This window comes from Labeo rohita, chromosome 19 (genome assembly GCF_022985175.1).
Source record: "Labeo rohita strain BAU-BD-2019 chromosome 19, IGBB_LRoh.1.0, whole genome shotgun sequence".
NCBI classification, from domain to species: domain Eukaryota; kingdom Metazoa; phylum Chordata; class Actinopteri; order Cypriniformes; family Cyprinidae; genus Labeo; species Labeo rohita.
In genome coordinates, this window is record NC_066887.1 from 39560035 (window position 1) to 39581994 (window position 21960).

General features: G+C 36.3%; 1 protein-coding gene across 3 annotated transcripts in view; it reads right to left on the minus strand.

Annotated features, from left to right (window-relative positions):
- Positions 1–2977: 2977 nt before the first annotated feature.
- The window catches only part of syngap1a (synaptic Ras GTPase activating protein 1a), an 82248-nt gene continuing 63265 nt past the window's right edge, over positions 2978–21960 (minus strand). For 2 of the 3 annotated variants that reach the window (XM_051137437.1, XM_051137439.1), the window contains 10 exons: positions 20660–20896; positions 17786–17987; positions 17537–17718; positions 17257–17458; positions 13988–14587; positions 10594–11052; positions 9087–9260; positions 8785–8996; positions 8632–8704; positions 2978–5438 (listed from right to left, as the gene is read on the minus strand). In XM_051137437.1, the coding sequence (XP_050993394.1) occupies positions 5409–5438; positions 8632–8704; positions 8785–8996; positions 9087–9260; positions 10594–11052; positions 13988–14587; positions 17257–17458; positions 17537–17718; positions 17786–17987; positions 20660–20896 (2371 nt within the window). In that variant the 3' untranslated portion in view covers positions 2978–5408. The remainder of the gene's footprint in view (positions 5439–8631; positions 8705–8784; positions 8997–9086; positions 9261–10593; positions 11053–13987; positions 14588–17256; positions 17459–17536; positions 17719–17785; positions 17988–20659; positions 20897–21960) is intronic. The other variant, XM_051137438.1, reaches the window with a different exon arrangement.

Genomic DNA, 21960 nt, shown 5'->3' on the forward strand with positions numbered 1-21960 from the left:
GCTGATGGTGCAGAAAAAACCTCTGTATACTGTCAAATATTTCAAGTTCTCGGGTTCATAAAAAAATATGGTTTGAGTAAACACTGCACAAAATTGTAATTTCTTTAGAGAAACTGGCATAGTATGAAGCCCTTTTGTCTGCGTGAACACTCACAAAGGTGCCGGAGAAAATCAATAAATGCTTGTGCGTTGTAAAATAAAGTTCAATTGCAAAAAGACTGGTAGAGTAAAAACAGCCCAAAATGTGGATAAAGCAGTTGCTCTAGTATGAAGCCCTCATGTCTGCTTTATTGCACCCTCAAAAAGAGCTGAGAAAATTCACTGCAAATTGGGCTGATGGTGCATAAAGTGCCTGTGTATTGTCAATTATGCCAAGTTCAAGTGTTCATAAAACAAGACTGCATGACTAAAAACATCCCAAAATTTGGATTTCATTAGACCAACAGCACTAGTATGAAGCACTTATGTCCACTTTAATGCACCCTCATAGGAAACAGAGAAACACAGCCATGAACGGGGCTGATGGTGCAGTAAATACCAGTCTATATTGTCAAATATTTCAAGTTCATGGGTTCATAAAAAAATTATGGGTTGCGTAAAAACTGCCCAAAATTTGTATTTCTTCAGAGCAATTGCCCTAGTATGAAGCCCTTATGTCTGCTTCACCACACTCTGAAAGATGGCAAAGAAAATCTGCCGCAAATTGGGCTGATCATGCAATAAATGCTCATGTTTTGTAAAATCACAAAATAAAACGAAGTTCCAAAGGCACATAAAACAAGACTGGTAGAGCAAAAACAGCCCAAAAATGTGGATTTTATTAAAGCAGTTGCTCTAGTATGAAGCCCTCATGTCTGCTTTATTGAACCCTCAACAAGAGCTGAGAAAATTCACTGCAAATGATGGTGCATTAAGTGCCTGTGTATTGTCAATTACGCCAAGTTCAAAGGTTCGTAAAACAAGATTGCATGACTAAAAACATCCCAAAATTTGGATTTTATTAGACCAGCAGCACTAGCATGAAGCACTTATGTCCACTTTAATGCACCCTCATAGGAAACAGAGAAACACAGCCATGAATCAGGCTGATGGTGCAATAACTGTCAAATACGCAAAGTTCAAGGGTTCATAAAAAAAGACTGGTAGAGTAAAAACTGTTCAAATTTTGGACCGGGTTAGACCAGTAGCCCTACTACGATGCTCTAATGTGCACTTTAACAAATGCATAAAGAGGGCAGAGAAAGCTCGCCTTGAAATGAGCTGAAAGCACAATATGCAGCTCAGTGTGATCGTCTTCCAATGTGGACCTTCAAAGATCAACTAAAAAAACCTCACAGAATAACAGTTGAGTCAATCTCACGTAATGAATAGCACGTCTCCTGTTAAGCATGTATATATTTATTTATTTGTTTGTTGAAATATTTAAAGTTTTGTAATATTTCCCCAGAAAAATGTAAACTTCTCCATATTCACAAAAAGAAAGACATTTCTGTTTATCAATCATTGTCAATAAAATGAAATTCATAATTACAATAATAATCATATTTGAATATAATATCTTTATAATAATAATAATAATAATAATAATAATATGAACATTCAAAACATCACTCCATATTCAGAGATGCTCCACTCTAGAATCAACAAATCTCTCGCGCATTCGAGAATATTTCCATGGGTAAATATATAAATATATACATCCTACGCTCCTGAATCGGGTCGGAGGGTCGCGGGTCAATGCTATGGCTTGTCCGTGTCTATGGCTAAATTGGCGGCTGGGTCCCGTCGCGAGGACCGTTCGTTTCATCATGAAGACAGAAACTCGTAGCGGTAAGAGCTAGTGTGCTACACAATGGGGAAAAGATACACGATCACGATCCGTCGTAGCATAACCGACCCCTATACACAAACCGCGGGCGGACACGATCGCCAAATCGGGACGTGTCGATACAGAACCGGTCCGCGAACGCCCTCGCCTCCGAAATTTGACCGCTCGACTTCAGCCAATCAGAGCTCGCTATGGGAACTGTAGGCACAGAAACACTGTTCATTATCATTATTTTTTCATAACTATTATTACCTGAAATGCAGACGAAAGTAATACTCCGAACAGAAAAAGTAAATAAAGACGAAAGTAATCGACTAAAGGCCCAGCAAAGCAGCTACTGGCGTATATGAGTATCATCCATCAAACACCAAGAAAAGAGGAAAAACTCAACCGACTTAAAATGAGAGAAACTTTCCATCTGGACTCTATGTACAGAAATCAGCAGCCGACCTCGCCGAATGACGTCAGTGCTCCAGTGTGTGATTGTGTGAGTGTGTGTGTGTGTGTGTGTGTGTGTGTGAATAAAGCACAAGCGCTGTTCTCAAACCTAGTGAGCCGCACTCACGTCCAGATCACCACAGCTCCTCACACGTCACTTCAGCTGTACTCAAATAAGCAGAAAAACACACCAAATATCGGATCAAATAGTCCACCTAACTATTTTATGAAAAAGATTAATAACAGACATTTGTAGGGAAGCACCATTATGGAATTTCTGTCAACATGTCATGCTAACATGGTTAAAAATATAATAATAATAATAATAATAATATAAAATGAGACCGGTCCTGCGAGAACTGCACAAAAAACCCAACAGCACAAATAAATTATCTAATAAGTTAAATCTAATAAATCAATGAAAGGGCCCTATAAAATCTGTTCTATTTTCCCCAAATTCAAATTTTTGTTGTAATTTTTCTGGATTTCATTTTAATGATTAAATGAAAATTTTAATATATTTTTTTAAAAGCTGAATAAAAATGACATTTTTCCATTTCAGTTTAACCTGGTCCTGGTTTTTCTTGGATTCTGTTTAAATGGTGAAATTAAATTTTAGTAATCCAGCAAGTCTAATAATTTGAATTCACAAAACTTTAAACATTTAATAATTTTAACATTTTTTAAAGAATAATAGGGCCTTATGATATGTTTTTTTTTTATTTCCGTAATTTATTTATTTTTTCTGTTTTTATTTTTCCCATTATAAGTCTAATAAATTAATAAAAGGGCCCTATAAAATCAGTTTTATTTTCCCCAAATTCTATCTTTTTTTTTTTTTTTTAATTTGTCTGGATTTCATTTTAATGATTAAATGAAAACTGTAATCATTTTTTAAAAAGTTGAGTAAAAATGACATTTTTCAGTTTTCAGTTTAACCTGGTCCTTTTCATTTTTTCCTGGATTCTGTTTTAATGCTAAAATTAAATTTTAGTGATCAAAAAGCAAGTCTAATAATTTGAAGTTATAAAACTTTAAATATTTAATAATTTTAATATATTTTTTTAAAGAATAATAGGGCCTTATGAAATGTGTGATTTTATTTCTGTAATTTATTTATTTTTTCTGTGTTCATTCTGTCCCACTGTAAGAATTTTATTTTCCGCTAACTCAATATTTTGTTGTCATTTTTCTGCATTGCACTCTGATGATTAAATTAAATTTGTAATCATTTTTAAGAGTTTAGGGCCTTGTGACATCAGTTTAATCTGGTCCTAAATTCTAATTAATTTTTTCCTGTTCAGTATTTTTGGATTCTGTTTTAATGGTGAAATTTAAAAAGGAAGTCTAATCATTTGAATTCATAAAACTTTAAAAATATAACAATTTTTTAATTTTTTTAAGAATAATAGGCCCTTATGAAATTATTTTATTTCTGTAACTCTGTTTTTTTTTTTTTTTTTTTTTTTTTGTTTAAATGTTTTAATTTTTCTAGTTTCATTTTTTTAGCAATCAAAAAGCATGTCTAATTAATTGAAATAATCTAACTTACAAAGTTTGCCAACTATTTATTAAAAGTTTAACAAAATTTTTTTTTTTTTTTTTCCAAATTCTGTTTTTATTTTTTTGGATTCCAAACATTTAAAGATTTAATTAAATTAGAATAATAAAGAAGTCTACTCAACTGAATTAATAAAGCTTCAAAGATTTAATTTTTAAAATAATAGGGCCTTATGAAATGGTTTAATTTTCCCTGTAATTCTGTGGTAATGATTTAATACAAATTTAGCATCTTAAATGGTGGTAATCAAATAAAAATCATAAAACGCTAACAATTCAATTCATCTTTTGAAAAATAATCAAATGAAAATGAACAATTTTTATTTTTTTGGTAAACAAACTACTGCAAATAGAGATTTAACTTTAAAATTAAAGATATATCCTAAAAAATAAAGTTGTAATAATTTCATTATTAATATTATTATTACCTTAAGAAGTAATATTCTATTGTACAATAGTAATATATTCGTCACAATTTCAAGTTAAACCAAACCTGGAGTATATGATCATTTTCCCAGTCCTTAAAGAATAACATATAGGTATTTTACACATTTAGACTCTCATCTTAAAATATGACGTCTGCCGCAATGCATTGTGGGATGTGTGAAGCATTGGAACGGGCGGCTCACTAGGGTCTGAAGAGAGCTTTAGTGGGCGGCTGGATGATTTTAGCTCTAGTCGGACGCCCGTCACCTCGTCACCCGGGCGTTTGGCACAAACACACACCAGCACTAAACGAACACGTCCGCTCGCTCTCCACCATCAAAGCACCACGTCCCACCACCGAAAACCCAGAAAACAGCAAAGCACCAACCGCTCTTCCTTCCCTGGGTCCACGATGCGAAGCGAGCGAGTCACACGGCCGTCTCCGTCAGAGATGAGCAAACGCGTGATCGTGGAACAAAGCGAGTGTCCGACTCACTCGTCGTCAAGTCTTTTTTTGCCCTGTTGTTCTCGATGGAGCTCTTTAGGCACGGAGAGGAAGGGGCGGGATTCTGAGCGGCACGCCGACGTCTGATTGGCTCAGAAAGAATCAAGCCCCTCAAAACATCATTTGAAAAAAACAAGATTCGTTATTGAGTCATTATTAGGAAGTTGAGGCTGCAACTGATCAAACGCACGCACGCGCACGCACACGCTCACGTACACAAACACACTCCTGCAGTAAAGAGAGAGAGAGAGAGAGGCAGGGGATGATGGGAAGAGAATGAGAGCAAATAAAGTCGTCTCTCTCTCTCCGTCCGTCTGTCTGCGACGATTTTCTTTGTGCTATCGGTGTGATTGTTTCGGCCTCAAGATGCTGATTGTCGTCCATTTGGCTCAAAAAATTCAGAAGAAAGAGAGAAAGACAGCAGGAGAGAGAGAGAGAGACACACCTGAGGAATATATAGTTATATAGCAGTTATATACATATATATACTCTCAGCGTGTGTGAGAGAGAGAGAGAGAGAGAGAGAGAGAAAGTTTGTAGAGTTGGTCGTCCTCCTCAGGCTCCGCCTCTCTCTTCTCTCTCAGCCAATCATCAGACACTCCTGGGTTGAGGTTCAACCAATCACATGTCCGCTAGTCCTGCACCGGCCAATCATGTTCCAGAGTGGGCACCATAAATCGGCTGAGGGAGAAACAGAAGCCGAGGTTCAGTGACCGATTCGTTAAAACGCTCAAATTCGTCACAACAGGAGGAATCCAGTCAACAGCGCTCATCGTACATTCAAAAATAAACTCATGACGGTGATCGCATGGAGGAGAGCAGCGTGAACGTTCAGCTAAACATCTCCTGCTGTTCAGCTGAAGAAAGAAAAGTCAGCGGGATTGAATGATGTAAATAAACGATGAGAATTCACATGGAAAGGACGCGACGAGACGAATGGAAACAGACAGAGCAGAAAGAATTCATGTCATTCTCCAGCAGCCAATCACAGGCCCTCTCTCTGAGGACATGCTGTAACTGTCAGCCAATCACAGGCTGTGATCCGTCTTCAGTTCATCACAGACATGCAGTATTCACTGCTGGGGCTGAGCGGCACAACGAAACGCTGCAAAACATTACATGTCATTTCACCGTAAAGACCCATTTACACAAACACTGATAATTACAAAAATGACAGTGAAGTTTTAATACGATAACGACACATGGACGATATCACTACAAACACTTTTAAAGTGATCACTAGCCGATCAGAATTCATCTTGTATTAGAGCTCTAGACCGTATTGTTTTCAGTCTAGTTATTTTTAGTTATCAGTGTATTTATTGCTATAGTTATCGGTGTACATAATGTTATGGTTATCGGTATAGTTATCACTACTGTTATCAGTATATTTATCACTAGTTAGCAGTATAGTTATTATTATAGTGATCTGTATAGTTATCGGTATTGTTATTTTTTATAATTAAAAAATATAATTGGTATTGTTACAGTTATCAGTATAGTTACTGTTAAGAGTTATCGGTATACATAATGTTATGTTTATCAGCATATTTATCACTGTAGTTATCAGTATAGTTATCACTATAATTTTCATTAAAGTGATCTGTTATCATTATAGATATCCTTATTGTATCACTATAGTTATAACTAGTATCAATATAGTAATCACTATAGTTATCATTATAGTCATAATTGAAGTTATTGGTGTAGTTATTGTTACAGTTATCAGTATAGTTTTCGGCATATTAGTCACTGTAGTTATTGGTATAGTTGTCACTATAATTATTGTTATAGTGATCTGTATAGTTATCGGTGCAGTTATTTTTATAGTTTAAAAAAAAGATAATTTAAAAAAATATAATTGGTATTGTTACAGTTACCAGTATAGTTACTGTTAAGAGTTATCGGTATACATAATGTTATGTTTATCAGCATATTTATTACTGTAGTTATCATTATAGTGATCTGTATAGTTCCCAGTCTAGTTATTTTTATAGTTATCAGTATAATTACTGTTATAGTTATCGGTGTACATAATGTCATGTTTATCGGTATAGTTATCACTACTGTTATCAGTTTATTTATCACTAGTTATCAGTACAGTTATTGTCATAGTGATCATAGTTATCATAGTGATGTATAGTTATCAGTACTGTATAGTTATTGGCGTAATTATTATAGTTATCAGTATAATTACTGTTATGTTTATCTGCATATTTATCACTGTAGTTATCACTATAATTATCGTTATAGAGATCTGTATTATTTTCGGTCTAGTTATTTTTAGTTATCAGTTTAGTTATTGTTACAGTTATCGGTGTACATAATGTTATGGTTATCGGTATAGTTATCACTACTGTTATCAGTATAGTTATTGTTATAGTGATCTGTATGGTTATCGGTATTGTTATAGTTATCAACATAGTTATTACAGTTATCAGTATAGTCAGTATTATAGTTATCTGTATATTTATCACTGTAGTTATAGTAATAATTATTGTTATAGTTGACCTGTATAGTTATTAATATAGTTATTTTTTATAATTACTGGTATTGTTACAGTTATCAGTATAGTTACTGTTAAGAGTTATCGGTATACATAATATTATGTTTATTGGCATATTTATCACTGCAGTTATCAGTATAGTTATCACTATAATTTTCATTAAAGTGATCTGTACAGCTACCAGCATAGTTATTTTTATAGTTATCGGTGTAGTTATTGTTATAGTTATCAGTATAATTACTGTTATAGTTATCGGTGTACATAATGTTATGGTTATCGGTATAGTTATCACTATTGTTATCAGTATATTTATCACTAGTTATCAGTATAGTTATTGTTATAGTGATCATAGTTATCAGTACTGTTATAGTTATTGGTGTAATTATTATAGTTATCAGTATAGTTACTGTTATAGTTATCGGTATACATAATGTTATGGTTGTCAGTATAGTTATTGGCATATTTATCACTGTAGTTATCGGTCTATAGTTTTCACTATAATTATCGTTATAGTTATCCATATAGTTATTTTTATAGTTATTGGTATTAGTATTGTTATAGTTATCACTATAATTATCATTCTAGTAATCTGTATAGTTATCAGTCTAGTTATTTTTATAGTTACTGGTGTAGTTATTGTTATAGTTGTCAGTAGGGTTGCTATACTATAACAGTAATTATACTGACAACTAGGGTTGCAAAAAAGTGGAAAATTTCTGGTAAATTTCTGAAAACTTTTCAAAAAACCCTGAAAGTTTCCAAAATTTCTGGAATGTTTCCAAAATTTACTGGGAATTTCCCACTATTTTGCAACCCTAGCTGTCAGTATAATTACTGTTATAGTTATTGGTATACATAATGTCATAATGGTTATCGGTATAGTTATCACTACTGTTATCAGTTTATTTACCACTGAATTTATTGTTATAGTTATCTGTATAGATACATGTATAGTTTTTGGTATAGTTATCATAACATTAATCACTATATTTATCGTAATGTTAATCACAGTCAAATTGATGTTAGTAAACAGATTTCGACTCCAGCTTCTGACGATGAGACACATTCAGAACCACTGAGAAACGAGACACACAGCAGATCAATTCTAGATGAATGTCACATTACTGCAAAGAAACCACAGGAACTGTGTCTATTTCTGACACAAGCTGCACAGAATCACGTTCTTTATGATCAGCGACGTCGTCTACACAGAAATGTTTCGTTTCGGATCACGCGGTTCATACCGCACAGCCCCGCTCGCTACACCTCATCACCATCACGCACACACACGACAGATGTGATGATGTCACACACGAACTCAAAGTCATGTAGGTTACAGATGGTTTTCCCGGTGTGCGTGTGACAGACCTGTTCTGTGAATATTCTGGTTTTGAGGTCAGGCATTCCACTTCCCCTCAGCTCATCCTCTACCACCATCAACCTGCAACACACACACACACATTCCCAGGATGCTCTGGTAATCGCAGGGACAAAGTTGCGAGTGCGCAGCACGCGTCTGACCTGTTGATGATGCCCTTGATCTGCGAGTCTTTCTCCATCTGCTGCTGCCGCAGGCGTCTCTCGCTGTCGTCCAGCCGGCTCTGGTACTGCAGCAGGATCTTACTGGTCTGCTGCTCCTGCGACTGCAGCCGCCGCTCGTACTCCTCCAGCTTACGGTGGGACATCATCAGACGCTCCTTCAGAGAGTGGATCTCCTCCTCGTACTCGCGCACCTGCGCGGACAACAACACAGAGCCGTGCGTTTAACAACAACGTGTGTTTCAGACACGCGTTACGGTGACTGCCGTGACGCCAGTACTGACCCGGTCCAGACGGGACTCGTCCATGCTCTTAGAGTGTTCCTTCAGTTTGAAGTCCTCACGATCCACACGCAGACTCTCGATGTCCGCAGACAGGTGCGGCATGTTGGACACCCAGGCCACCGTACGCTCAGATGCAGCTGAGGGAGGATTGAGAGTGGACGGAGACTTTGAGCCCTGAAACACACAAACCCAGAGAAAACATGACGCTCATCTCACACACCGACGACATGAGAACATATCTGGAGATTACAGCTTAATCTGAGAATATATGAGGAAATACACTACTGGACACAAGTTTGGGGTCAGAAAAATTAAAAAAGAAAAGAAGAAAGAAATTACTACATTTATTTCACAAGGACGCATTAAACTGAAGCTGAATTTCAAATAAATGCTGTTCTTTTGAAATTTCTATTCATTTAAATCTTGGAAAATAAAATGTATGATGATTTCCACAAAAATCCTGGACAGCACAACTGTTTTCAACACTGATAATAATCAGAAAGGTTTGCTGAGCAGCAAATCAGCATATTAGAATGATTTCTAAAGGATCATGTGACACTGAAGACTGGAGTAATGATGCTGAAAATACAGCTGCGCATCACAGAAATAAATTACAGTTTAACACATATTCACATAGAAAACAGCTGTTTGAAATGACAAAAATATTACACAATTTTTATAATTATTCCAAGGATTTGACTGGTACTGAAGGACAATTCAAATAAATTCAAATGTTGGCAATTCATTCTGGAAAGTAAAGTGCCCTTTCAAGTGATGTATGGTTTGTTAGGATAGGACAATATTTGGCTGAGATACAACTATTTGAATATATGGAATCTGAGGGTGCAAAAAAATCTAAATATTAAGAAAATCACCTCTAAAGTTGTCCAAATGAAGTTGTTAGCAATGCATATTAGTAATTTAAAAATTAAGTTTTGATATATTTAAGCAGGAATTTTACTAAATATCTTCATGGAACATGATCTTTACTTAATTTCCTAATGCTTTTTGGCATAAAAGAAAAATCAATAACTTTGACCCATACAATGTATTTTTGGCTATTGCTACAAATAAACCCCAGCGACCCCAGAGACTGGTTTTGTGGTCCAGAGTCACATATTACAAAATATATGTTTCTAAAAAGTAACCAAATTTACCTTCCATTTTAATTTTATATTCTTACATTCAAATTTGAATTGCAATCTTGCATCATCTTTGCAACCTCAATTCAAATCAGGATCTGCATTTATAAAATGCTCTGTCAGTTCAGTTCTGAATGGTGCAGTTCTGCTGTAAATGAGTATTCTGTGCACTCTGGCAATACTAGTTATTCTAGGAAGTGACCCACAAACAGGATTTACAGACGTCATTTTTCCCTATTTTGCCTTCAATTTTAATTACCCTAGATGAATAAAGCCCCAGATTACTGACGGGACTCACACCTGTGCAGACACACCGGTGCTGTGGATAAAAGCGTCTGTGTGTGTCTGTGTGTGTGTGTGTTCACCTGTTTGTTCATGGTTGGTTTGAGCAGGTGCTGTTGGTTGGTTTGCTGTGCGGGTTTTGCTGGTTGGTTGCTCGGTGTGTTTTCTGTGCTCTCACTAGCTCCGCCCTGAGGGGCGGGATTCTCCGCGGCCGTGCTGGACTGATGCGGCAGGCCGGGGGCGGGGCTATCCTTCACCGACAGCTGCTGCCTCGGCAACTGCCTCCCCCCGAAACTGGAGTCGGGCGACTGGAGGAGGTTCCCGCTCTGTGGGCGGGTCTTGGGGGGCGTGGAGTTGACGGCCGAGCTGACGGACAGCTGGTGGGAGGGCTGAGGCTTCATGCGCTGAGGGGGAGGCGGGGCCATGGAGGCCTGACGGACAGGATGGATGGTGGTGGGGGGAGTGGCCAGAGAAGCGGGCGTCCCGGTGCCTGTGGCTGTCTGCGGGGCGATGCCCATCAGAACCTGCTGCTGAAGATTCTCCTGATGACACACACAGAATGTGGTGACTGACCAATCAGAATCAAGGATTCTATGTAGCCGTGCAATAAATATCAATATTACTATGGAATCGGGCGAAATGTGATTGGGTGTGCATCAGATTACCTGCACCGAGAGCTGTCTGCAGACTAACTATAACTATTGTTATAGTTATTGGCACAGGTATTACAGTTAGCGTTACTGTTATAGTTATCGGTATACATAATGTTATGTCATCACTATAGTTATCGGCATATTTATCACTCCAGTTATCGGTGTATTTATTACTATAATTACCATTATAGTGATCTGTATAGTTATCGGTGTAGTTATTGTTATTGCTATAGTTATCTGCACACAATGTCATGGTTATTATTATAGTTATCGCTACTGTTATCAGTATATTTATCACTAGTTATCAATACAGTTATTGTTATAGTGATCTGTATAGTTATCGGTATTGTTATAGTTATTGGCATAGTTATAGTTAGCATTATTGTTACAGTTATCAGTATACATAATGTTATGGTTATCAGTAAAGTTATCTTCATATTTATCACTGTAATTATCGTTATAGTGATCTGTATAGTTATCGGTATTGTTATAGTTATTGGTATAGTTATTATAGTTATCCACATACATAATATTAAGGTTATCGTTATAGTTATTACTATGATTATCGTTATAGTTATCAGTATAGTTATTGTTATAGTAATCAACATACATAATTGTCATGTGCCTGGTCTTTGTCTTCTGTATTCGTGTTTAAGGACTTTTATTTTGTAGTTTTTGTGTCTTATTGTTCCCTGCTTCCCTGTACCTCTGTTCCCTTGTTTGTTGCCATGGATCTTCATTGAACCACACCCACTCCCTCATCAGTTACCCCGGTTACCAATTAGATCATTACCTCACCCTGTGTATAAATAGTCCTTGTCTTTCCCCTGTATTTTGTCAGTTGTTTAATGTCTGTGATGGTTGCTCCCTGTTCTTGCCTGGATTCTAAGGGTTCCCCGTTCTGGATAATTTGTTGTTTTCTTTGGATGTACAATAAACTCTTGCACATAGATCCTCGTCTCATCTCCGCTTCGTTACAGAACAACTGACCAACTATGGATCTAGCAGGAGTTTATCGCGACCCTCTGAGCACTCTTTGCTCAATTTTTCAAAACGGCCGACCGATCGAATATTATGTGGAGGAGTTCCTTTATTACAGCCAGCTAGTGCCTGGAGATGACACCAAAATAAAGGACTGTTTCTGGAGTGGACTCGATCCAGAGGTTAGTTTAAACTTACCGGATGAGGACCCCAGCTGGACCCTGTCACAGTATATAGACTTTGTTTTGCTGTTCTGTGAATCCCCTTTTTCTGTTAAGGAAGTAGAAAGGGTAATTCACAGCATGGTCGCCACTCCTGAGCCTCCTGCTCCGCCCTGCTGGGTACCGCCTGCTCCGCCGTGGAGGTCTTCTCTCATGATCTGGTGGTCCTCAGCTCCTCCCATCTGGCCGACTCCACCCTGGCCTCTTGCTCTGCTTCAGTCCCTTGTTTATCTCCCCTTACATGGACCTGGCCCTCCATCCCTTCCCCAGTTCTGCCTGAGCTCCTCCCCCTTCCTGGACTGGTATTTCTGTTTGGAGCGTCTGGAAGCCACTCTTTTGAGGGGGGGTTATGTCATGTGCCTGGTCTTTGTCTTCTGTATTCGTGTTTAAGGACTTTTATTTTGTAGTTTTTGTGTCTTATTGTTCCCTGCTTCCCTGTACCTCTGTTCCCTTGTTTGTTGCCATGGATCTTCATTGAACCACACCCACTCCCTCATCAGTTACCCCGGTTACCAATTAGATCATTACCTCACCCTGTGTATAAATAGTCCTTGTCTTTCCCCTGTATTTTGTCAGTTGTTTAATGTCTGTGATGGTTGCTCCCTGTTCTTGCCTGGATTCTAAGGGTTCCCCGTTCTGGATAATTTGTTGTTTTCTTTGGATGTACAATAAACTCTTGCACATAGATCCTCGTCTCATCTCCGCTTCGTTACAATAATGTTGTGGCTATCGGTATAGTAACCACTACTGTTACCAGTATATTTATCACAAGTAATCGATATAGCTATTGTTATAGTGATCTGTATAGTTATCGTTATAGTTATTTTTATAGTTATGGGCGTAGTTATTGTTATAGTTATCAACATACACAATGTTATGGTTATCGGTATAGTTTTTGTCATATTGATCTGTATAGTTATCGGTATTATTATAGTATAATGGTATTACGTAGTTATTAGCGTTATTGTTAAAGTTATCGGTATACATAATATTATGGTTATCAGTATAATTATCGGCATATTTATCACTGTAGTTACTGGTATAGTTATTACTATAATTATCATTATAGTGATCTGTATAGTTATCCATATAGTTATTTTTACAGTTATCAGTGGAATTATTGTTATAGTTATTAGTATAGTTATTGTAATAGTTTACAGTGTACATAATATTATGGTTATCGGTATAATTAGCACTACTGTAATCAGTATATTTATCACTGTAGGTATCAGTATAGGTATTGTTATAGTGATCTGTATAGTTATCAGTATTGTTATAGTTATTGGCGTAGTTATTACAGTTAACGCTATTGTTATAGTAATCGGTATACATAATGTTATGCTAATCAGCATAGTTATTATATCTACAGTTATAGTTATCACTGTAGTTATTAGGATAGTTATCGCTATAATTATTGTTATAGTGATCTGTAGTTATTTTTATAGTTATCAGTGTAGTTATTGTTATAGTTATCCACATACATAATGTTATGGTTATCGGTATAGTTATCATTACTGTTATCGGTATAGTTATTGTTATAATAATCGGTATATAATGTTATAGTTAAATATCAATATCACTATGGAATCGGGTGAAAAGCGACTGGGTGTGCGTCAGATTACCTGCACCTGCAGCGAGAGCTGTCTGCGGGCGTAGTCGGCCTGGTTGTGGCGCGTGAAGTCGTCGCTGTAGCTGTGCGAGTGGACGATGTTGGGCTGCACCAGGCTGTTCTGCGTCCGCAGGGCCGACAGGTCCTCGCTGCGGGAGAAGCCGCTGTGTCCGAACGTCGGCACGCCGAAGCCCATGTGGCCGTTCTCCGGCTCGGGCGCCAGCAGCAGCGGCGGTGGGGCGGCGGCGGGGGCGTGGGGCGGCGTGTGGTACTGCGGCCCGTCGGACGCCAGGTGGAACAGAGGGTTCTGGAAGGACAGAGGCACGTGCATGGCGGCCGCCTGCTGCTGCTGCTGCTGGGACAGCGAATCCGTCGTCAGGCCGCCCGAGTGGCTCAGACGCAAACCGCCCGACATGCTGGAGCCGCCCGAGCCTGCCGAAACGCGACCTCCGGCCCTGAGAGGGGCGCCGCCCAGCGGACCGAAGCCGGCCAGCCCGGCGAGAGACCCCTGAGAGGAGTTCAGCAGATCGTTGACCGAATGCAGGTTCGACACGCTGTTAATGCGAGAATCCTGCAGGTCCATCATAGAAACACTCTTATTCACACTGAGAACCTGACGAGACACACACGAGACGAGCACAACATGAGAAACACACTGAAGAATCTGGGGTTTTGAAGCTGTGAAATACTGGAGTCTTCGGGAGCTAAAAATTGCAAATTGTTATATTTTAATATATTTTTGAAAATAAATCTTTATGAATAATAAATAAATAAACAATTTATTCTGAAAAATGTTATAATTAATAATAATAATTATCAGGGGTGCAAATAATGCGATCAAAATAAGAAATGTGCTGCGTAAGTAAGTTCAGAGCGCGCATTTGCGTACCGACAACGTTGACAGCTGTTAATGCACAATTACTATTTTAGATCAACAAACTGTAATACTCTATTCGATTTCTATTTTAACTGAAAACATAATTCTCTTTAGTCAGAAGCGCTAAACTCAGGAGCTTGCTAATTTGGGTTTGAAAATGTTCATGTAAAAAAGTAGCATTTTATTATATAAGTTTACTATAAAATAATTGCATTTTTATTTAACACTCCCTTTTTTTAATATAATACTATCACCATACTTTTTTTTTTTTTTATTAAAAAAGTAACCTCAATAAATATAGTCCAATGTTATTATTCTCACTATTATTATTTTTTTTTACCCTAATTTTTATTCTTTAAAAACCTAAAATGAGCTGGCGGGTTGCCGGCAAGTAGGTATATACATTGCTGGGTTTAGTGCGGCTGATTGTAGAGTTTCAGTCAAGTCACCTTTATTTATATAGCACTTTTAACAATACAGATTGTGTCAAAGCAGCTTTACATTATTAAAGGTGAAGTCCACTTCCAGAACAACAGTTCACAGATAATGGTCTCACCCCCTTGTCATCCAAGATGTTCATGTCTTTCTTTCTTCAGTCGATAAGAAATTATGTTTTTTGAGGAAAACATTTCAGGATTTTTCTCCATATAGTGGACTGATATGGTGCCCCGATTTTGAACTTCCAAAATGCAGTTTAAATGCAGCTTCAAACGATCACAAATGTGTTTGTAAATGATCCCAGTCGAGGAAGAAGGGTCTTATCTAGCCTAACGATCGGTTATTTACATAAAAATAATACAATGTAAATACCAGTGTTGGGGAAAGTTACTTTTAAAAGTAATGCATTACAGTTTTCCGTTACTCCCTTAAAAAGTAACTAATTACGTTAAAGTAATGCGTTATGTTACTTTTGCTTTACTTTTTAAATCTGGGCAGGGTTTGCTTCTTTTTTTAATATAAAACAATTCTAATGTAAAAGCCCTTTTACACCAAAAGTGAAATGAATTCACCTCAGGCTGAAAGAAAAGTACATTTATGCAGGAGATCACTCTTCAGATATAAAAAAAAATGAAGCACATATGTTAGTTTATCTAAAGTCATTTTTGCTTAAGAATTGGATCATCGAAGGTCAACAGCAAAGACACTGGTTAATAAAATGGGACTAAATACATAAAGGATAGTTGTATTATTTAACATATTTAATTATTGCAGGGTTGTGTCATATTCAGAGTTTGCATTTCACTGTTTTTATTCATTTTGAGGAATACTGAATCTGTTTTCTGTGAGTGAGATGAATTAATGCATGTTCACTTTTAGTCTAGAATACAGTAACATCATGTTTACTCCCAATTTCCCGACAGAAAACTTGTCAATCAATAAATGGGGAAAAACGTAACTGGCGTTACTTATTTAAAAAAGTAACTCAAGATATTTTCTTAGAAATTCAAAAGTAATGCGTTACCCCCAACACTGTTAAATACTTTTTAATGTCAAACGCTCGTCTTGTCTTTCTCTCCCTGAACTCTGTGTATTCGGACTCAAGACAGTTAGTGTATGTCGAAAAACAATCATATTTTCTTCCTCAACTTCAAAAATCATTTCAGAATCATCCTACATCACTGCAGAAGAACAGACACAGTGTTTACAAAGAAGATCAAACACCCTTAACAAAAAAGGTAAAACAGTGATATAGGACGATTTTGAAGTGTTTGACATTAAAAAGTATATAAACTGTATTATTTTTATGTAAATAACCGATCGTTACACTAGATAAGACCCTTCTTCCTCAACTGGGATCATTTACAAACACATTTGTGATCATTTGAAGCTGCATTTCAACTGCATTTTGGAAGTTCAAACTCGGGGCACCATATCAGTCCATTATATGGAGAAAAATCCTGAAATGTTTTCCTCAAAAAACATAATTTCTTTACGACTGAAAAAGAAAGACATGAACATCTTGGATGACAAGGGGGTGAGTACATTATCTGTACATTTTTGTTCCGGAAGTGAACTTCTCCTTTAAATAAGAAAATAGTGCAAATAATGCAAAAGGACAACAGTAAACACTCAATATCAGGCAGTTCATAAAGTCACATTTTTGCAGTGTGCATTGAAAACAGACCATTTATGTGATTATGTTTATTATACTGATTATTATTAATTTAAATAACAACATTAAAATTGTAAATAATTCCCAAAATGTTTAATAAAAACAACAATAATATTACAATACTGATAATACACATTTATTAATATGAATATTATTTTTTATACTAATACATAATCATACTGAAATTTCAGGTCACTAACAGTAAATCGACAGTAGTAGTGATGTTTGACTTAACTGACATCACTAATGCATAGAGCAGAGTGTGTGTGTGTGTGTGTGTGTGTGTGTGTACCTTGGGGTCTGGTTCAGTGATGTCAGAGCTGCTAGTGCAGTAGGCGGGGCTTGATCGTGCGAGAGGTGGGCGTGTCACGTAGAACACGTCTTTGTTGCCACGAGGATCTCGCTCGGAGAACGCAGCCATTCCAGGGTGAGAGAGAACGCCGCTGCCGGACAAACCGGCCGTTGGAGACGGCAGACGAGAGATATCTATAGAGCTACACACACACACAGAGACATCAGTGTGATGAATCCACAGCCGCAGATACAGAGTGAACAGACAGACGGACAGTCACCTGTTGAGGTCTCTCATCATGAGGCTCTGGAAGTCGTTGGTGGCGAGGCGGCTGAACGCGGGGCGGGACAGGTGGCGTTCGGGCGGCTGGTGACTGGCCTGACGGTGCAGCTGCGGGTTCCTCAGCGCAACACTGATGTCGTTCAGTAACCGCGGCAACGGCCCCAGCTTCAGTATGGCGTCCTGAAGAAACACAGATACTTGAGCGCTCTGGAACTCACACACGCACCTGAAGACGAACGGGCCGTACCTTACTCAGCTGGGCCATGACCTCCCACAGGAGGCTGTGCAGGATGGAGAGCTCGCGGCCCAGGTCGATGTAACCCTCGAACGCCCCGGCGTTGCTCACGCACTCCAGATTAGAGATCTCGTACAGGAACTGCTGCATGGAGCCCCACTCCATCTCCAGAAACTCATTCATGAAGCCCAGATAGTCCTCCTTCCCACTGAACCTGCAGAGAACACACAGACAGCAGTGTGGGAGAGACAGACAGACAGAGACAGAGACAGAGACAGAGAGAGACAGGACAGATTGATGGAGGAGAGAGAGAGAGAGAGAGAGAGAGTGATGGGCGACACAAAGAAAGAGACACAGATGATAAGAGACGAGTCAACACACTGAAGATCAACTCTAGACACCGAGCACCGTGAGACGCCGCGAGAACACATGAGACGCACACAGAAACCCGGAGACACACGGAGACACACAGCAGGAGCCCACCAGAGTTATCAGCACTAACTAACACTAAATATCTTACAAATACTTAAAATGAAATACATCAAATAAAACTGAAAAAAATATTTCAGAATGTTGCCAAAGCAACACTGCTCATGCTTGTTTAGTTTAAGTACTAAAAAACTGAAACGGAAATAAAATTAATAAAACTATAAAGACATCAAACACTAAACACTATAAAATTAACAAAAATTTTAAGTGAAATTAAAATGAACAGAAATATCAAAATAAAAACATAGTAACTGATAATAAAAACTATACACATTTTGTTTAAAAATGTAGCTAAAATTATAAATAAAATAAAAATAAAACCCACAACCTTAATCTGAACTGTAAATTAAACTGCAATAAATATATATATATATATATTTTTTAAACATACAAACATTTAAAAAATCTAATTAAAACGACAAACAGAACAAAAAATCTTTAAAATAAAAAGAGAAATATGACAACAAAAAATAATTCTAAATATTATCCAAGACTATAATATTACTTTAAAACTGTAATAAAACTTTCAAATTAAAATGAAAAAGTATTAAAATAAACATTAATTTGAAATATTAACTAGAAAAAAAAAAACAAAGCAAAAAAACAGCAAAGATACTAAAACGTTAATTCAAAATATTAACTAAAACTATAACAGTAAAATGATAAAAACTTATTTTTATCATTTTTGTGCATATTTCACAAACATTTTACTACTTGAAATGAAATATATCAAATAAAACAGGAAAAAAAATATTTCAGAATGTTGCCAAAGCAACACTGCTCATGCTTGTTTAGTTTAAGTACTAAAAAACTGAAACGGAAATAAAATTAATAAAACTATAAAGACATCAAACACTAAACACCGTGAAATTAAAATAAAAAAACAGAAATATCAAAATAAAAACATTAAAAATATTAACTGATAATAAATACTATACACATTTAAAAAAAAAAAAAAAATGACAATGTTTAACAAAATTACTAAAACTTTAGCTAAAATTATAAACAAAAATAAAAACGGACAATCTTAAAATAAAAAAATTAAAAACATTAATCAGAACTATAATAGTAAAACCGCAATAAAATACATTTAAAAAAAATATTAGGGCTGTCAAATGATTAACTGCAATTAATCACATACAAAATAAAAGTTTTTGAGTTTGCCTGATATATGTCTGTGTACTGTGTGTAATTATTATGTGTATATAAACACAAACATATTCATGTATATATTTGAGAAATATTTACAAGTAAATGTATTTAATATAATTTTATATAATTTATATTATACATAAAAAAAATATTTTGTACATAAATAACATATTTCTCTTAAATATATACATTAATTTGTGTGTATTTATAAAAAACATAATAATTATACACAACACACACACACACAAATATTAGGCAAACTCAAACTTTTTTGCATGCAATTAATCCCAATTAAGCATTTAATAAAAATGACAGAACAAAAAAAAACTTTAAATATGACAACAAAAAATAATTTTAAATATTATACAGAACTATACTATTAAAACTCATAAAACCTTCAAAATAAAATGAAAAAAGTATTAAAATAAAAATTAACAAAAATAAATAAAAAAATACTAAAACTTTAACTAAAAATAAAATTCAAAATATGAACTAAAACTATAATTGTAAAATTATACAAATTATAAAAAATGACAGAAATGTCTACAAATTATACAGACATTAAAAAAAGAAAAAATAATATTTACTACCAAAACTAGCTAAAAATAAAATGAAAAATAATTATAAACTAGAATAGTAACGCTGTAACAAAAAGGGTTAGCTCACGCAAAAATGTAATTCCCTCATGTCGTTTCAAACCCATAAGACCTCCGTTCATCTTCAGAACACAAATTTAGATATTTTTGATGAAATCCAAGAGCTCTCTGACCCTCCATAGACAGCGAGGCTCCTTCCACGTTCAAGGCCCAGAAAGGTACGAAGAACATCGACAAAAGAGTCCATGTGACAAGGTAAGGATAATGATATCCTTACTTAAACATGGAAGGAGCCTTGCTGTCTATGGAGGATCAGAAAGCTCTTGGATTTCATCAAAAATATCTTAATTTGTGTTACAAACATACAAACGTCTTATGGGTTTGGAGTGACACGAGGGTGAGTAAATAAAATGAAAATAAAAATGGAAAATATAACAATCAAAAAGACATTCTAGAACTATAATAGTAAGACCGTGACAGTACATTACCGGTACTAAAATAACACTGGTGTCGACGCCTAAATGGGAATGAGAAATGAGGGTGGGCGTGTCAGTGAGGGTCATGTGACGCGTGCGGACGGACGGATGGACGGATGGGCGGATGGATGGAGGATCGCGCGTCTGAATGACGGTGGACTCTAGTGACTGACTTTGAAAAGCTGGCCAGGCTCTGCACCACCTTGGCGATGAGCGTGAGCGTTCGTGAGGTGCGTTCGGACGGATACTCCTGCGTCAGGTTGAACAGAGACGGAGACATGATGGCCGGACACAGGAAGCGCAGGAAGAGAGAGGAGCTGATGAGGCGGTCGGCGATGTCCTCGCGCCCGCGTTCAGCGCAGCGCACGCGCCACGACGCGAACACCTCCTTCAGCTCACGAGGAAACACGCTGCGGAGAGAGAGAGAGAGAGACGACATCCCATCATGCACTGCGGTCTTGTCCATACTGAACAGTAAATCAGAGCTCAACACTAAGGCTTTTTCCACCATATGGTTTGCTCTACTAAAAATGTAATGATAAAATCATTTATTATCAGTAATTGTCTAAAAACTAAAATAAAAACTAATAAAAAATAAAAATAAAAATGACAAAAATGCACAATAAAATTACTAAAACTTAAACTAGAATGTAAACAAAAACAGAAAATCTAAAAATAAAAATCAATTTCAAAATTTTGTGGACAGTGGTCAACTGATGTATCAGCTGATATTTGACATTTCTGTTGAACAATAATTTTATTTTGACAGCGGGACGAACTTACAAACTTGCTGGACTGTACTGAGTGCACTGTTAGTTACAGTGTTACTTCCTTTTTATTCAAATTTTTAACAATGCCTACAAAATACTATAAAAATTTGATACTATATTCTATTCTATGATTTTTTTCATGTTAATGCCTTCTCATTGCGAGGTGATATTTGACTCCTTAAAGTGATTTACAGAAATACAGAAGTAAATGTCATTTTTTTTTTACTTTTCTAATTAAAACAACAGAATAAGAACAAGAAGAATGAAAATAAGTTACCAATCAAATTAAATCACTATTAACAAAATTAATTTGGTGTATTTTCATAAGTTTAAAGAGGCTCAGAGGCGGCATGAGTGCAATCATATTCATAAACTCATGTTTAGATTAATGTTTTGAATCTAAAATTTTGAATCTAGAAATATTAAATGATTTAAACAACTGAAAAAATACTTTAAAAATGAAACTGAATCTGCCAGTAGGTGGCGGCAACTCACTGATTTAATTACTGAATCATTCATTCATTTGATTCGTTCAAACGGCTGATTCATTCAGGAATAAAGCAAGTGACTCTTTATGAATGGAAAACTGAATCATTGACTCACTAGATTCGTTTAAAAACACACTTCTTTCTTCAGTCGTAAAGAAATTATGTTTTTTGAGGAAAACATTTCAGGATTTTTCTCCATATAATGGACTGATATGG